General features: G+C 31.2%; 2 protein-coding genes across 3 annotated transcripts; one reads left to right on the top strand and one right to left on the bottom strand.

Moving 5' to 3' along the window:
• Positions 1-4,566: 4,566 nt before the first annotated feature.
• Positions 4,567-5,447, bottom strand: LOC144572645 (peptidyl-prolyl cis-trans isomerase 2). Its single transcript, XM_078322294.1, has 2 exons — positions 5,097-5,447; positions 4,567-4,999 (listed from the first exon to the last, which is right to left on the bottom strand). The coding sequence occupies exons 1-2, from the start codon at positions 5,375-5,377 to the stop codon at positions 4,762-4,764; spliced, it is 519 nt and encodes a 172-aa protein (XP_078178420.1). The 5' UTR covers positions 5,378-5,447; the 3' UTR covers positions 4,567-4,761.
• A 5,518-nt stretch (positions 5,448-10,965) lies between these two features.
• LOC144572447 (putative HVA22-like protein g) lies at positions 10,966-14,484 on the top strand. 2 transcript variants are annotated; one of them, XM_078322033.1, is made up of 7 exons: positions 10,966-11,046; positions 11,673-11,755; positions 12,030-12,125; positions 12,218-12,274; positions 12,365-12,428; positions 12,670-12,885; positions 14,017-14,484. In XM_078322033.1, the coding sequence occupies exons 2-7, from the start codon at positions 11,724-11,726 to the stop codon at positions 14,344-14,346; spliced, it is 795 nt and encodes a 264-aa protein (XP_078178159.1). In that variant the 5' UTR covers positions 10,966-11,046; positions 11,673-11,723; the 3' UTR covers positions 14,347-14,484. The 2 variants fall into 2 exon arrangements, with proteins under 2 accessions (XP_078178159.1, XP_078178160.1); XM_078322034.1 differs by lacking the exon at positions 10,966-11,046 and adding an exon at positions 11,141-11,163.
• Positions 14,485-17,447: the final 2,963 nt, after the last annotated feature.

The raw sequence follows: 17,447 nt of genomic DNA, 5'->3' as shown, positions 1-17,447 counted from the left end.
AGCCTGTCTGTGTATGGTGCTGTAATATTTTTGCTTGAATGACTTGGAAGCTTATTTCATTCGTCAATTGTGATACAAGGTTATTATATATTTATATCGTTGGTGAGCACTTGTTTTTTTCATAAAAAAAATGTTTTCTCAAGACTGTTTGGTATAGGGAGAATTTTTAACAGTGGAAACTACTCAACGACCACAAATAAATTTAGAATACCTTGAAACAGCAAGCTCCTTTTAGTATGTATGTCAACATGATATCTAAATTTATCATCGGTCATGTAACTTTTAGATATAAAATTTTGTAAATTGGCTATTTCAATTAGGTTTGTCTTTCCTTATTTGCAGCTTGCAAGTACAAGTAGCCAATGGTGTAATCCTTTTGTATTTGTTCTTTTTTTTTACATGATATCAAAAATAAATTTGTGTTAACAGATACCTTTTGTTTTCTTTCAAGCATGGACCTGAACGTGGGGTGTAGCATTTTTGCGAATAATGTCGCATAAGATTTACGTCTGAATAAAGGTAACATATCATCAGATAAGCAACTTCGAATTATGCATATATAGATGCGAATGGGGATGGAGCAAATATTATTCATTCTAATTAGACCCCTAAAATTTTCCCATTTGAGGAACGGTTCATATTGGATCAAGTTTTACCATACCATACAATTTTTTTTATTTTACGGGGACCAGCTAAATGCTTTAGCAATTTTCATATCTATATTTACAAAGAGGGTCAAGTCTTGATTTATTTCTCTCATGCCCCAAGTGCCGTTTATGTAATCCAAGGTTTTAAATAGCGTGCTATAGCGTCTTTCTAAATAGCACACTATAGCACTGCTCAAGAGCGGATCTACTGTAGCACAGGGGGGTAGCCGCCCTCTCGGATTTTGAGTTTTAGTGATGATCTATTGGTACTGATCGATTTTGTCCCTCCCTGGAAATTTTTTTGCTCCCCTCTTGATGTTTGATTTGTAATTCGGGTTAAATTTAGTGTTAAAATCAAAATAAATTTTTTGAATTATGATTGGTAATATTAATTATAAGTAATAGGATGAGAAATTATAAATCAAAACATTATTTTTTTTATCGAGTAACCAAATAGTTAATGAGTTTAAATTCGATAAGCTATTTAAATCCAATTCGATATTTTTTTGCCCTCTTTGACGAAAATCCTAGTTCCCGCCCCTGGCGCTGCTATAGTGTTTTTGGACTACAAAAGCTATATCGTTATCAGCGATATATGAACATAGCATTTTTTTTTAACCATTCCGCTATGATGCGATAAACGTTATTTAAATCTTTGATGTAATCTATTTCCCTCTACATTTTGATTTGATTAGAAAACTTCATATTTTACTCACCTCATTTATAAAAAATTAAAAGTTGTTTTGTGTTTCATGCATTTAAGGTATAACAAAATTCTTAAAATGATAAAATATTTTTTTGGGTTCCTTTGACATATACAAGTTTTACTTGTAATCAAATGAACTTAAAATTTACCACCTCCTTTGTTTTAACAATTTCTGATGAAATCTTTAATAACATTTTAAATTGTATAAAATTTAGCAAACAATTAATTAATAAGACTAACCACATGCCTACGAAATTTTTTATTTACTTTCTATATTTTTTCTTGGCTTCTTCAGAAAATCGTTGCTAATATTTGTCAACCAACTTGTAAACAATATTTTTGAAAGGATGTGCAAATAGACTAGAATCGAGGGGTAATGCGTGAAATTTTCAAGCATGAAATTAAACAAGAAACAAATATTCGCTGGGCTCTTTTTGTATCCATTTTTGGTGGAGGCGAAGAGGAAAGGAATAATGGAGTTCATAGTGGGGGGAAGCATAGATGCACGACTCTTTAACGAATGTATTCTTCATTGCATTTTTATATTTAGAAATGAATAATTGTTGACATATTCTTCTTGATTTCCCATATTTGTTTGATCTCACAATATTCTATATTATGAATGTTTCCAGAGATGTTAAAATGTCACGCTGTGATCGCACGTCAGTACGTGTAAGGTTGAGTGATTCACGCGTCTCGTGTCTTGACCAACTATTTGCGTGACATGACTATTATTTAGAAAATTGGTACGGCATAATCCTGACACGGTATGTAGTAACATAAGTGAATTTTGAATAAACTAAATTAAATTATGAAAAAAATAGTTAAATATAACAAATAAATTACATTTGAAAATAATATGTGTGATCATGGCATGACTAACAAGCCGTGATTGTCTTTTCAAATTTAGTCGCGGTGCAAATTTAAGTTAAAGAATTTAGTCGCGGTGATTGATTTTAAGTTTTTAACAGAGCAATTTTGGCTTCACACATCACTGTTTTGACTCTACGTGAAGTGGAAACTGCTCTGTTAAAATCTTCGTTGTTCTCTATTGATGTGCAACTTTTCACCCCATAAGTACTACTGGATAAGTTAAAAAATTAGTTTAGCTAATTACAATGATGTTTAGTATAATCTACAGACGAATTGGGCATTATGCAAAAGATTTTTGACAAATTTTATTCTAAGTAAGACTTACACCGTCTAATTTTCATCAAGTTTCATGCGAACAAATTGAGAACTTAATAAATTAAACAGTTCCGTGAATCTAAATCACATGTACAAATTTCAACACATGTCAAACAGTTTAGATCCGAATTTTGATGAGGCTTCGTCGAAAATCTATTGGACCAAAAGCCCACCCATCTATGAGTTCAGTATTGATGACAAGTTCTCTGCTTTAGGGTTTTCAATACGTACCGTTTTGTGATCAAGTTAGATATATATATCTGTTGTGACTAAATTTAGAAGGATGATCATAGCACGCTAGTCATGCTGTAACTACAAGTGATGTGTTCAAACATGACTGGTTGTATTTAGCTATTTTTTTCATAATTAAATTAGTTTATTCAAAATTTATCATTCGATCAAGATCTAACAATCCTAATTACACGTGACTCGTGTTACCACGTGATCAGATCTTTTGCGTGCCTTGGTACGTCAAATTTTCAAAAGATGGTCATATTACGCAAATAATCACAGCATGAAACATGCGAATCACAGTACGTGACCAGTATATTTGTCGTACGATATATCTATGATGTATCCAGTCAGGCCATGATAGTTCTAGATCCCTACTCTACTAACATAAAGACGTTAGTTTATATTTTCACAATAAGCATTTAAGAAAATATCTGGATCAACATAAGTCCGTATATGTAAAAAAATATTATTATTTATATAAGAGTGAATTAATTCATTTTTTATGACAAAATTCTTTTACTTTTGAAACGTAGCAGTACATTCACTACAATTACCTTTGAAATGTAGCACTACATTTACAAGAGGCATTCAAAAATATGTCGGACTTGACAAAAACCCTTATATGTATCAAAGAAGGGATTAATTTTCATATAATAGTGAATTATTTTTTTCATTACAAAATATTATTACATTTAAAACATAGAAGTATATTTATAACAATTACTTTTAAATTAAATAAAGACAGCGTTTTAATTTTTGTATAAGAGTCATAGTTAATGAAACTCTTATCTGTAAAAAAATATTAATTTTTCGTATAAAAGTGAATTAATTCTTCTTTTGACAAAATTCTATTGCTTTTGAAAAGTAGTATTACATTTACAACATTTCAATATTGACACAGGGAAGATTGACCATGTAAGATTGATATGGATTTTAATTCCGTAATCTTTTGGTACCACAAGCTGCTACAATTATTTTTATGTAAATGACCAATTCGACCTTAATCTTTTTTTTTTACACAACATTTAGGACTTGTGTGGCAAATAAAATAAAAAAATATGGCTAGAATAATTCTATTTGAATAGTAAAAGTATAATATTAGATGAATACTGCTATTCATACAAATTCTTCTTAGCAGAATGATTAAGCACAAGTTACAATGCAATTACAAACAATGACATAATTAACTAATGCCAAAAATAAACTAAAATTTAGTTTAATAATTAACTCATGCAAAAAATTTAAAAATCTGATTATATCAAGATATATATAGAATTGAGTAAGTTTTGGGTGCTATGGATGGCATAAGGCCATATGTGGTACGGTCTTAAAAATCTATTGCATAAAATTCAAACTTCGATTTAAGTAGCTCAATAAATTAGCTATATAATGAACTTGTAGGATACCGGTTTATTCTATTTTTGATTTTTTTTTTTTTACTATTTTTTATGATTTATGATAGATGGCAAAAAATAACTTAAAAATAAAAGAAAATTATCAATATTTTAGGCTATTATTTGCCATCTTTTATAAATTATAAAAAATAGTAAATAATTGGTATTCTACAAGTTCATTATATAACTAATTTATTGAGCTACTTAAATCGAAATTTGAAGTTTATACAATACATTTTTGTTACCATAGCACGGATGGCCTTATGCTATCCATAGCACCCAAGCCTTACAATATAGAATCTTGTGATCTAATTAATTTCAATTTCTTTCCTGCATCACTTTTCTGTTACCAATGTAAGAGCAAAAATATAAGATAATAATTAAGGAACACGCTGAGTAATTAATAATCCGACTTAATTTAAGTAGATAAAAATGAAATACTCCATGGGATTACAACATAATTGGATTCACCTCCAAGCAAAGCAAAGAACAAGCCAAACCTCAGAGTACCGAATATTATAGATAACTGAAAAATTACCAGCAAACCCCTTAATTTATTTTTATCACAAATCCAATCAAAATTGGTTTTGATCTAGGATAATTGACCACAATTGGCAATAACAACGGGCCTGGAAGTGGTACCGCTACGAGATCCGACGCTTTCAATGTTCTTGACAACGTCTAATCCTTCGACAACTTGGCCGAATACTACATGCTTCCCATCTAGCCATGGTGTTTCTGCTGTGCAGACGAAAAATTGCGATCCGTTTGTGTTTGGCCCCGCATTTGCCATTGACAGGATTCCTGGCCCTGTGTGCTTCTTTACAAATCTGTGTTCATGTCAAATTGGCACAATTGTTACATATATCATACTTTTTTTGGGCGATTTGGTAAATTGTGAAGAGAGAAATCAAATCAGAAACAAACCTTTCATCAGCAAATTTTTCGCCGTAAATGGATTCACCACCGGTGCCATTACCGCGAGTGAAATCACCTCCTTGACACATGAAACCAGGGATCACACGGTGAAACGATGATCCCTTGTAGTGAAGGGGCTTGCCGGATTTTCCGACGCCTTTCTCACCGGTGCAGAGAGCTCTGAAATTCTCTGCTGTGCGGGGGACCACGTCGGCGTACAACTCCATCACGATCCGACCAGCGGGGGCTCCACCCACGGTCATGTCGAAGTAAACCTTAGGGTTTGCCATTTTTGACTTTTCTTGGTCTCTGTTTTAGAAGATTTGTTCTTATCTTGGCGAGACTTGTTGGGGCTGGAGAGGGGAGAGATGGGGTTTATATATAGAGAGAGAGAGAGGAGAGGAAATTGACCGAAACAGCAAACAGTGTGCAGCAAGAGTGGGCTTTTGGATGGGGACACGTGTCGTAATATTAGAGGACATCTGTTGCTGTTATATTATTCGGGAATTTCATGTACATCCCTAAATTACATGCCTGTTCTAAAATTCATAATATCATATTTACCCTTCTAAATTTCAAAAACTCATTTCTCAAATTTTGTCCTTTTAGTTTTTATTAAAAAATAAAAATATGTATCATGTGTAAAAGACTTAATTAGTCAATTTGTGACAGCAAAATATTCACTTCTCTACTTTTGACACATATACAATGATATTTAGGTATACACTTGCACATGCATCACAAGTGGGAAAATGAACATTTATTATATAGACTGAATATTTTTTTTATATTTTAATAAAGAGAAAAATTTGTAGTGTATAAATTTGAAATGGGTTTTAATATAAAAATAAATAAATTGGGATATTTGTGATTTTTTTTTAAATTTAAATGGTTAAATATGATATTATGAATTTTAGAGGAAACAAAATGTAATTTCAAGGTTTTTGAGGGATATACATTAAATTCCCCTTATATTATTGTTGGGAAAAGAAGCGGCGTGGTGAAATCATCATTGGAGCAGTGTTTGCATTTTATTTTGCTAAGAGAAAGTAGAATCACCCACGGGTTCTCTCCATTTCTACCTCTAAATGGAGAACTAGAAGGCAAACTCAACCTTTGCCTTATTTTATATAAAATTACGAGCACTTAAAATATAACATACCAATTATAAACATAACTAAATTTTATCATTTCATTGTAATAAATCTAATTTATTTATTTTATTTCTACCATTTCATTATTTTTTTATGTGAGCCAGCCAGGACATCTCCATTTCACCAATGAATTGAACGGAGCAAAAAGTTGTTGCCACGTGGGACCCATATAATTGATTCGACAAAAAAAAAATTGGTTGGCTGCAAGAGGAGCATATCTAGCAAAGGCATTGTGCAATGTGTGAACCACTTTACGTTCCGGCCCCACAAATTGGTTCCTTGAGAGAGAAAAATATTTGAATTAAAAATATTATCTTTTCAATCAATAATTAATCGGAGGATCAGGAGACCAAGACCTGCTGATTTATGTAGATTTATGTCGAAATATGGGTAAAGATTTTAACAGATCAGTTTTGGCTTCATACAGCACACGGACTTTATAATAAAAACAGCGATGTATATGATTAATACGCTGCTTGAAGCCAAAAGTACTCTGTTAAAATATTTACCCCGAAATGTTAGATCACATCAAGATCTGTGAAGGATCTAGCGGTTTTGATTTGTTATAATTTTTCTGGCAATTTTGGAGTGGCGGGTAATCTGTAGTGTTCCATGTAGCGACCTATGGAAGTTTGAAAAACTGCACAAATTAACTCGCAACATTTCGGTTGCACACTGAAATGCCGCAGCGAAATCGGAAGAGAAAGCGCGTTAGATTTACAAGGCGGGACCGGTAGATTTAGCTGGAGAACTGGAGGAGATTTAGACCGTCGATCCTGAAGGACTGGACTGCTGATTTGATCTTGTCCGTCAGTTTCAGTGCGCATCAATTTTTTTTTCTTAGCAAAATCTTATTCCATCGAGGCCAAACGGGTTAAAATGTCCTTTTGGAATACACGGTATTCCAAATGCCTTTGCTCCTAATTTTCAAATGTTTTGTGATTCAATGCGAATATTAAAGTCACGTTGTTATCGGATACATCACGTCACGATATAATTTTGGCACAATACGATACCGTATGTGTGTTGGTCACGTGATGTTATTCGCTCTTTGCGTATTGTAATCGTTTTATAAAAGAAATTAACACAACAAGATACATGAGTAAATATAATATGTGATGTGATCAAAAGAATATAAAATTTATGTCATTATTTAGCTCAAATAGTCATTTAAATAATAAAATTATTATTTTACACATTATTTCTTTCTCTAAATTTTTGAATATTTTTCTGATTTTTTTTTAAACAAACTTAATTTAAAAAAAAAATAGTTAAACGTAACCAAAGTAATTATACATGACCAGTCGTGACTAACCACATCATGTTCGATCACAGATTATGATGTGACCATTTATGTCATTTAAATGAAAGCAAAACATGTAATAACTTAACTTTATCACGACATAATAACGTAAATCAAATCAAGTGTTGATTAGATACTCACAGTGGATTGTTGGATCTAATTACATGCAGAAATTTACATTTATGTTTAATGTACTTTCAATGCATGTGTTATTTAGTTATAAAAGAGGAAAATATATAACATCAATTCAAATAATAAAAAATTATTAGTTTACAGATCATCGTGCATCTCTATCGATATTTTCTTCAATTTAAATTCATTTGATGTTGTAAAATTGTCAAAATTGAAAGATATTCTTTGTACTGTATAATAGTCACAGAATAATAAATTTATCGAATCAAATTCAATATGATATCCAGTCAGACCGTCTGTGCGAATTTTGATGCTAATCGGATAGTTATGATCCAACATCATATCGAATTTGATCCAATATCTGTCGAACCGCCTCCGATTCTGTGTTTCAAAAATACTTCATACATAATATTCTTTTCACAGTTGTTCATACCAGAAAGCAGAATCAAATTTGGCAAAATTATGCACTATGATTAGAGAGAACTTGTGAGCCAGTTGGATTCCATACATAGCATAACAGTAACACCTATGTCATTTATTTTCCTTCTCTTTCGTCTCTTTCAAGAATCTATATAGCTTGATTTATTCCCTTAAAAGATTTGTTTTTGTGTGCTCATCATTGTTTAGGTTTTTTTTTTTTTTTTACTAGATTCTTTGTTGCTTTCGGCAATATCATTTTGTAGCCATCAGTGTCAACTTGCTTTGATTCCCAATGAATGCAGACATTTTAGAATTGTTTTTTTTTTTTTTTATGTTTGAATATATTATCTTTTTGCAGCGTTCTAAATATCTATAGCTACGCAATAGTTGCGCTGTAATTTTTTAGACTTCAAAAGCTACAACGCTATTAATAACTTTTCTTTTATAATGATTTTAAATAGCTAGCTATGTTTGCTCTATATTTTTTTCAGATCTTAAAAGCTATAATGTTATAATCGCTATTTAGAACCTTACTTTTTAGGTATAAAAATATTTTTATTTTTGCAATTTAGAAAAAAAAAATGCTTTTGCCAAATCAACGTCTTTATCAATTATTTATTTCTCAATCATTTTCATCATCACAATTCAATTTATTTCAATTAAAAATGTAATTTGGCAATTCTAAATTTTTCATCCCTATAATTCTAATAATAAATTAATTGTAAGTTGATGTGTTATTTGTGGACGGATTTTAATTTAGTAATATTACAAGATTAGTCATTCTTATAATTTTCTACAATTAAAATTGTAACAAAACATAAGTTTTTGGTTTTAAAAAAAAGTTGAGAAAGTAATCTAATTTTAACATTATGTTGAAACGAGTAGAACTACAGTAAGCTTAACTTCAAAACCTTTCTGATTGACTTCAAATGACAGATGCAAAATTTTAAAACTGATCTACTTTACGAGTGATGCTATTGTATGTCAAATTTATTTTAGTATAAGTCAAGCAATAAAAAGAAGATGTCCATAAGTTAATTTTATTATGTCTATTTTTCATATTTTTTTACCGTGTAGTTTATACAAAATTAATTCAAAAATTAATAAATTTTGTAGTAAATGCATTATTCATTTATTTGTGAAGTAGATCTGTTTTAAGCAGTTTGAATTATCATTTAAAGCCAATTCAATGAAAATCTGAGTTAAAGTTCAACCAAAAGTTTGATGAGCTTAAAAACACTAGAGTTCTACTCTAGTTAAAATTGTTTTAATTTATATAATATTTTATTTTCTTTCTATTTTTTCCATTGTCCTCCATCCAAAATGAATTTAGAGGAAATAAGAAGGGAACGAAAGTAAAAAAAAAAAAAAAAAAAAAGTTGGGAATATTTGAACACCTACCAAGCATCAATATAAGAAAATGCTCCACACAAAACAAGCAACCGCTTAGGAATTGTGGTCCATCACCAATCTATGATGGACCTCATTTTTCCTTTGAGAGTCACAAATTTTGATCAAGGAGTTTCCAATTGGATATTAAAAGCAGAAGGCATGAAATCCGGGTACACATTTTGATAGAGTTGTTTTTAATTTGTATATGATTTCTGTCATTTATGAATTAAAATTTGCTCTATCAAAATATATACCCTGAAATCCTTCGTTTTCTAAAAGAATGCAAAATGCATTCAATTAGGGAAATAAATTTGTTGTTATTTCTTGGGAATAACGTAAACCTGCTATTCTGATTCTAACTGTGAGTTTTCATAAAAAACTTCGTTGAGAGTCACACATAGAAAAGTTTGAACACCACAGTTAGAATCAGAATAACAGGTTTAAGTTTATGTTATTCTCAAAAAATAACAACATATTTATTTCCTTCAATTAGTTGGTTTTAACTGTCTTTCAATCATAAAAAAATATGAGCGAAGGCTGTTAGATGAATATCATACCAAATATAGTCTGATGTTTGTATGGACCGTTAGATCTGTCGAGATTTGAGCACCACCATTGTTGAAATCCAGCAGATTGGGGGTAGTTTTTAAAATTAATTAATTTTTTTAGACATAAATAAAAATTTCGGATATTTCAAATTTCAATTTTAATAGAAAACTTCTTATTTGAATTTCATAAACAACTTTCTTATTTCTTTTTTTTTTTGAAAACCTTTACAGAAGCTGTAAAGTCGTGAAAAAAAAAATCAAATTCTTAACCTTTGAGTACAACAACTCTAAAACATTTTTTTAACCAATTAGGTTACCTCCCCTTTCAACAACTTTCTTATTTCAATATTAGAAAACTTCTCATTTGAATTTCGAATGCGCAGCCTTCGACATGAAAAAGGGCTATCCTTAATCACTATTGGTTCACTTGCGAGTAGGAAAATGAACGAATTCGCATATGGGCCATGAAACATTTATTGACATTTTGTTCAGCCCATCTTAAAAGTTTGTTAGGCCCGTTTAGAAAACTAAGCAAGCATAAGGCCCAATTAAACAAAAGAAGGTATAATTCAAGGAAAATTAGCAGGTGTGGTCCGAATTGATCCGGATTCTGATCGGACGGTGAAGATTATAAAGATAAGATCTGAGTTAATGCAGAGGATATGGACTCGACTGATAACACCAAAATGCCACAGAGGATCATATTTCAAGCGGCGGTTCAAGTGAAAAACGGGTGCGTATCCTCTGAGATATCTCAACTTTTGCGTGACCGACGTGTCCGGTGCCTATTCGGGGTGATGTAGGGGGTCGGAATTATGGGTGCTTTGAGATTCGTGTAGAACGTATTTAAACGGTTGGGATTTACCATAAAGTCACGCAAAGTTTGAGATATCTCAGAGGATACGAATTCGTGAAAACCTATCCCAACTTCTGAAGTTTCCTAATTCCTCTCTCCTCCCTCTCTCTCTCCCTCTAGAGTCGCTTGTGTCAAGGGAAAGCAGAAATTCACGGTATTGGAACATATATCTCCTTTCTGTTATGAATTTTGATGATTACGCAATACAATTTTGTCAATTTTGATTGCCTTAATTTTGATACTTCACCGTAGCTCCGGTGTAAAATTACGGGTTTGTAACAATCTTTCATTTTGTTACCTGTTGAAGAAATTTTCACAATTTCTGGTATAGAAACAGTTGATTATAATTTTACAGGAAGAAATTTTGTATTGCATGTACCAGACTACCAGTAGGTGTTTAGTTTAGTACAGTTCGGTCCGAAATATGCTTGCTTGGTTATGACTTCTTGGTTCCTCCTAGTTTAATGCACATTTAATGTGGTAACTTGATATTAAGTAGATAAATTGAGTATATTGCACAATTGGTTGGCACAATTGTCAAATTTGGGCTTAATTATGTGTAATTATGCGACTAATTGTTTAGCTTATGGACAATTAAATACAATTGATCGATTCATTAATTGGCCAATATTTTCTTTGCTATTATTTAGGCATACAGATTTGATATAGATTTGTTGAAGTTTTATTAAAGTTCTGGCCAAAATAATTAATTATGAACTTCATGATAATTTTGTTTGTTGGAGTTTATTAATCGTTCTTTCTTATATTTGTTCTTTTTAGGGCTCAACTGCCTTCTCATTTGTGCAAACTCTATTACAAAAGTTAGCAGATATGGTATTAGCATTTCTAACAAGGCCTCTAATGTAAGGAATCAAAAAGCTCTTGATTTTTATTATTCTTTTCTCGCTCTGATCTTGATAAAATTCAGAGAAAGCAACTATTTAGAGTCTTTAGTTTACTGCCTAATGGGTCAGCAGGGACCATTCCAAATATTAATTTTATTTTCTTTTAACATAGGATGTGGCTTATTTTACATGTTTTACACAACATTAGGAGGTTCTATTGTTGCAAGTGCATATATATAGGTCATTATTTCAATGTAACAAAATCGATAAATTGTTTTTGCAATGTGGACAGATTGGTTTTGGGCTACATCTATCCAGCTTATGATTGCTATAAGACACTTGAATTAAAGGCGGAGATTGATCAATTGCGGTTTTGGTGCCAATATTGGTACGTCTTACTCATTGTTTCTCTAATTTTTATGATTTTTTTATTTTTTTTGTTCATTAACTTACTATCAGCTTTTATTTTTTACTTTGTAGGATATTGATTGCCATTTTAACAGTCTTCGAGAGGGTTGCTGATAATTTTGTTTCATGGTAACATTTTATAATAATATTTGTTTTTAAAGTTGTTTAACATACTTTATAAATGCTCTTGGGACTGACTCTCTCTCTCTCTCTCTCTAGGTTACCAATGTATAGCGAAGCAAAGCTGGCATTAATTGTTTACCTCTGGTATCCCAAGACAAAGGTAATTTTCTTTAACGGCCAGTGCCCAGTGGTGTATCCTAATTCCTAAATATTTTGGTACAATTTTAGAAGTAATATATATCATTTAAGCAACAACTTAAATCAAGTAATCTTTATTTATTAAGCCTCAATCTGGCTTTATTCTGTATTCATGTCCTCAATTATAATCTACTATCATTCATGGTAGCACACCAAATCAGTGTGATATTGTAATAGAGATGTCAAGTGCTTTATAATTGCAGGGTACTACATATGTGTATGATACGTTCTTTCGGCCGTACCTGTCAAGACATGAGACCCAGATTGACCGGCACCTACTCGAGTTGCATACTCGTGTTTCTGACGTTGCATCCCTCTTTTTCCATAGGCTCGCAAATTATGGTCAAAGTAGAGTTTATGAGGTGTTAGAGTATGTGGCATCCCAGTCTAACACATCAAGTGGATCTCGTACTATTCGGGTAAGAGATATGTTTCTATATTCTAGTAGTAGAATTTTTGCATTTTGTTAGATTTTTTTTTTTTTACTATTTGCAGTGATTTTCTACCTATAAAAAAATAGTAAAAAATGTTAAATTTGATCTACAAATACATTTTCATATGGAGATCCTGTTGAACGGTTCAAATTGACTGTTTGGATTTTGAAAATGGAGATATTGATCCATGGTACACACCAGTCTGCGCTATGCATGGTACCATAGCCTTACTCCAATAATAAAACCTCTGAACCTTTTGAAACTACATAGATGGTGAAAACAATGTATTTGTAATGGATAATGAGAGTATAGTCAGTGTACTAAAATTACAGGGTAAAAGGTACGCTGGTAGTGAGGTTTATGCCTCCTTGAAGAATATCATGATGTCAATGGGAGTGATTCAAAATTGTCAAAAAAAAAAAAAATTCAAGAATTCCCCATGACCATTGAGTTTGGTTTGGTCAATCTTGAATCTAAAGCAAAAAATTGATGCCTTCAAGGGAATAGGGGCAAAACTGGAAAAGTAACACCATGCATTTTCCCATTAGAAATGATAAGGAGGATTGAATTGCAATGTGACATAATGATGCTTGTTCTTTGCAATAAAGGTGAAAGTTTTGGCATGATTTTGCAAGATCAAATTTGAACCCTAATGACACTTGCTTCAAAATTCATCAAATAGGCTTTAAACAACGAATCCAAACCGTTCAAACCGATCTATCTTATAAGTGATGCATTTACATGCAAATTTATAAATGTTTCAAATTCATTTCGTATGAATTCAAGCGGTCAAAAAGAAGATTTTTAAGTTAATTTTAATCTTTTCATTTTTTCATCATTTTTTTACCACTTGATTTCATACTAAATGAATTTGAAATTTACAAATTTTTTATGTAAATGCATTACTTGTGAAGTAGATCAGTTTGAATGGTTTGGATTCATTATTTGAAGCTCATTCGGTTGAAATAACACTGATGTCATAGTGACTAGACTCCTTAATTTGTATATATTTTGAAGAAACTCTCTCTTTAAATTTGGTTTTTAGCATGTTAAACTATGTAGAAAGTACAACTATTAATTATTTCGACTTCTATATTTTTTTTTGCAATATTACAGAGGAGACCACGGCCTCAGCAGTCACAGCCAGGAACTCACATGCCATCTCAACAGATAAATGGCACAGCATCTGGGCAGTCGCCGCCTGTCGCTTCTAATGTACCACCAGAACAGCAAACGGTGCAATCCGAAGGCGGTTTCACAACCCGGCCACAGCCGATCCCGCAAGAGGGTGCCAACCAAATACCAAATTCTGGGGAGGCAGCACAGGTCAATGGTGCTGATGTGTCAAATAAAGAGACTTTGATGGAGGGGGCCATGAGGGTGGCAGCCGGCAAGCTTAGGTGGCGACTGGCCCCTGACCCGGGCCCTAGTTCATCCACTACTTAGCATTTTTTTTTTTTCTGTGTGTTAAATTTGTAGGTTGTATATTTTGAAATTGTTAGTAGGTTCTCCAGATAGGTTGGGAAAAGATGCAAGATAAAACAGCATGCAAATGAAAAGCAATCTGTGCATTTGAATTTGCAACTGGAATTTTTTCTCCTGCTGAGATGGTCCAAGGAATTTCAAAATTAGAGATTATTAGACTACTTTTCTCGTTGGAGTTTTTTCAATAGGTTAGTAATTACTAGTACTTAATTATAAATTTCCAATATGAGAAATATGGAAAAAAATGGCCATCATTTTGCGGCCCAAGGGTGTAATTGTATTGGATACTGACGAATAATAGTTAAATCTTATCTGTATTTATTTTTAATTTTGGATACTGATTTGGATACGGATACATATCGAATATTAAATGAATAATGATACGGATTATATACTAAATCGATATAGATACGAATATGAATATACTTCAGATAGTAAAAAAATATTACATGTTTTATAATTAGATATAAACATTATATATTTGTGGAAATTAATTATATGATATTTTTCAAGGTTCTAAATAGCGATTATAGCGGCATAGCGGGGAGATAAAAAAAAAAGCTATTGCGAATAGCGTAGCTATAGCGGAAGCTATCATACATAGCGATTTTCTCTTTTCAAACTTTATATTATATATTTCTACTAATTATCAATATAATCAATATTAGAGAATTGATGTAACAACTAAATGACAACTAATCTAAGTCTATATTTTTTATCAATTACGCAAATAAGAAGGAAAAAAAAATCTAATAAGTAACATTATTTAATAGTTTATACTTCATAGTATTACATATTATAATAGACAAAGAGCAATTAATTTTATAAGGTAAATGAAGTCAATATACATATTTAAAAAAATTATATATTATAATAATAATCAAAAACAACTTTCAATTAAAACGAACGATAATAATTTTACAAATGAATATTATAAAAAGAGTAATCAAAATAAAGAATTAGTATTTAAATATTTTTCGATATAGAATGATACAATAAATCACAAATAAAAATGAAAGCATATAGTTTGGTTTAGTATACTTATCGTAGAAGACAATGTAGCATTAGAAATAAGAATAGAAGTACAGAAGTCCATATAAATTGCAAAAAAAAATCCATGTAGCATAGCGATAGCTATAGCGGGTCTCATATAGCGGTAATAGCGGTCAGCTATTATAGCTATAGAGGTCGTAGCTGAGTTAGCGCAATTTTATCTCATAGCTTAGCGTTTATGGTCCGGAAAAGCTATAGCGTAGCTATAACGCCGCTATAGCTAGCTATTTAGAACACTAATATTTTCATAACAAATTTACTAGTTAAAAATATATATACATTAAGTAACACAAATTGATCAGTAATTATCATTATATTTGTCAAAATGTATTATTAATCTTGATAAATGATAAAACACGAGTAATTGAATTATTAGATTTAAAATTAATTGGGTTTGTAACAAAGTTTTACGTTATACTTCAAAGCCCAAATTAAGGGATTTTTAATTTCCGGACTTGAAAAATCCGAAATATCACTTAAAAACTAAAAACTAAAAACCATACATGAATTAGTAGCCGTCAGGAAATATATCTGCATCTGTATTTGATGTGTGGGAAAAGATAATTCTAAGAATTAATACTTTATTAGGATAAATATTTCTTGTATTTTCTATTACAAAATTTTGAGAAAATATTTTGAAAATCGAAGAAGAAAATGATCTAACCATACCTCATTTTTCTTAGATATTCTAAAACACATCAAACAGATTCATAATATATATCACACTCCAAGTGTTGCCTTTCAAAATTAAATGCCATATTTTAATGATTTTTAAGTCAATTTATAATCCATAAATTCTTCCTTCCTTTGTTTTTATCTATATGTACATCGAATTACATCATTTTATTTTGTTTCGATGAATATCAAGCGACTAACTTTTTTCAACCCTTTATTTTTTCAAATTATTGAAAGCAATGATATTTTCCTTTTGAATAAATAAGAGTATATAATAATTTGCCTTATGGAAATAAGAACATAAATAAAAAATATTGGTAAAATTTAGAATCATGTCTGGATCTACACATTTACATTACTACCTACAAACTTTTTCATTTATTTATTCACATTTTTTTGTTAATTACAAAAAATCGATTCGAAAAGAAGAAAAAAAAAAACTCTAATACAAATGGAGAAATCACCGACCCAAAACATGGCAAAAGCTCTCCCTAAAAAAAATGTATATACATTTTCCTAAATTTTGCTAATTTTATTATTTTAAATTTTTAACCAACAACAAGGGAAATAACATAATTAACAATGCTATATCCGAAATTCTGGTACCCGCTCTCAGTGCACAAATCCATATCCGTTGAACATTTATTCTGATTTTCTGGTACCAAATTTTGCTTCTGAGTTTGATGGAGGCGTTGAAGAGCTAAATCCATTTCAATCTGCTCCATTCTGCACTCATTGCTACAAAATGGAAATTCTCCTCTGCACAAAAATTACAAAAGGTAAATGTTAGAAGAGAATTTCCCATGATATAATTTACAATCGTAAAAAAAAAAACGATAACACTGACCTGTACATATAAATCTCTTGATTTTTTGGAATTTTATTCTTGCACAAGAAACAAGTATCAAGAATGTGGTGGTTTGTGTGTTCGTCTTTGCTTTGTACGAAGAATCTCATGTCAGATCCTGAAAATTCCTCTTCGAAATCAGCAAAATCGAGAATTCTACAAGAGGAGAAGACAGATGACATGGATTCAGAGGTGCTAACGGTGCTAGAACTGGTGCTTTTCGCCATGGTTGCCATTATCAACTGGTACAATTTGGGGATCTCTAGGTGTTTGTTTGTTTGTTTGTTTGTTCAGAGAGTAAGATTATGTAAGAGATTCAATCGCTTGGGGAAGAAGGTAAGATGTATTTATAGGATAAAAGGGTGGGAAATTTGTGCTCTTTTTTATGTATACCCTCAAAAATCTCGAAATTACTTATTTTTCTTATAAAATTCATAAAGATCATATTTATCCTTGTAAATTTGAAAAACTTACAAATCTACAACAT

This window comes from Carex rostrata, chromosome 20 (genome assembly GCF_964058835.1).
Source record: "Carex rostrata chromosome 20, lpCarRost1.2, whole genome shotgun sequence".
Taxonomy (NCBI): Eukaryota; Viridiplantae; Streptophyta; class Magnoliopsida; order Poales; family Cyperaceae; genus Carex; species Carex rostrata.
The sequence above is the reverse complement of the archived record's forward strand: the minus strand, read 5'-3'. Positions and strand labels throughout refer to the sequence as shown.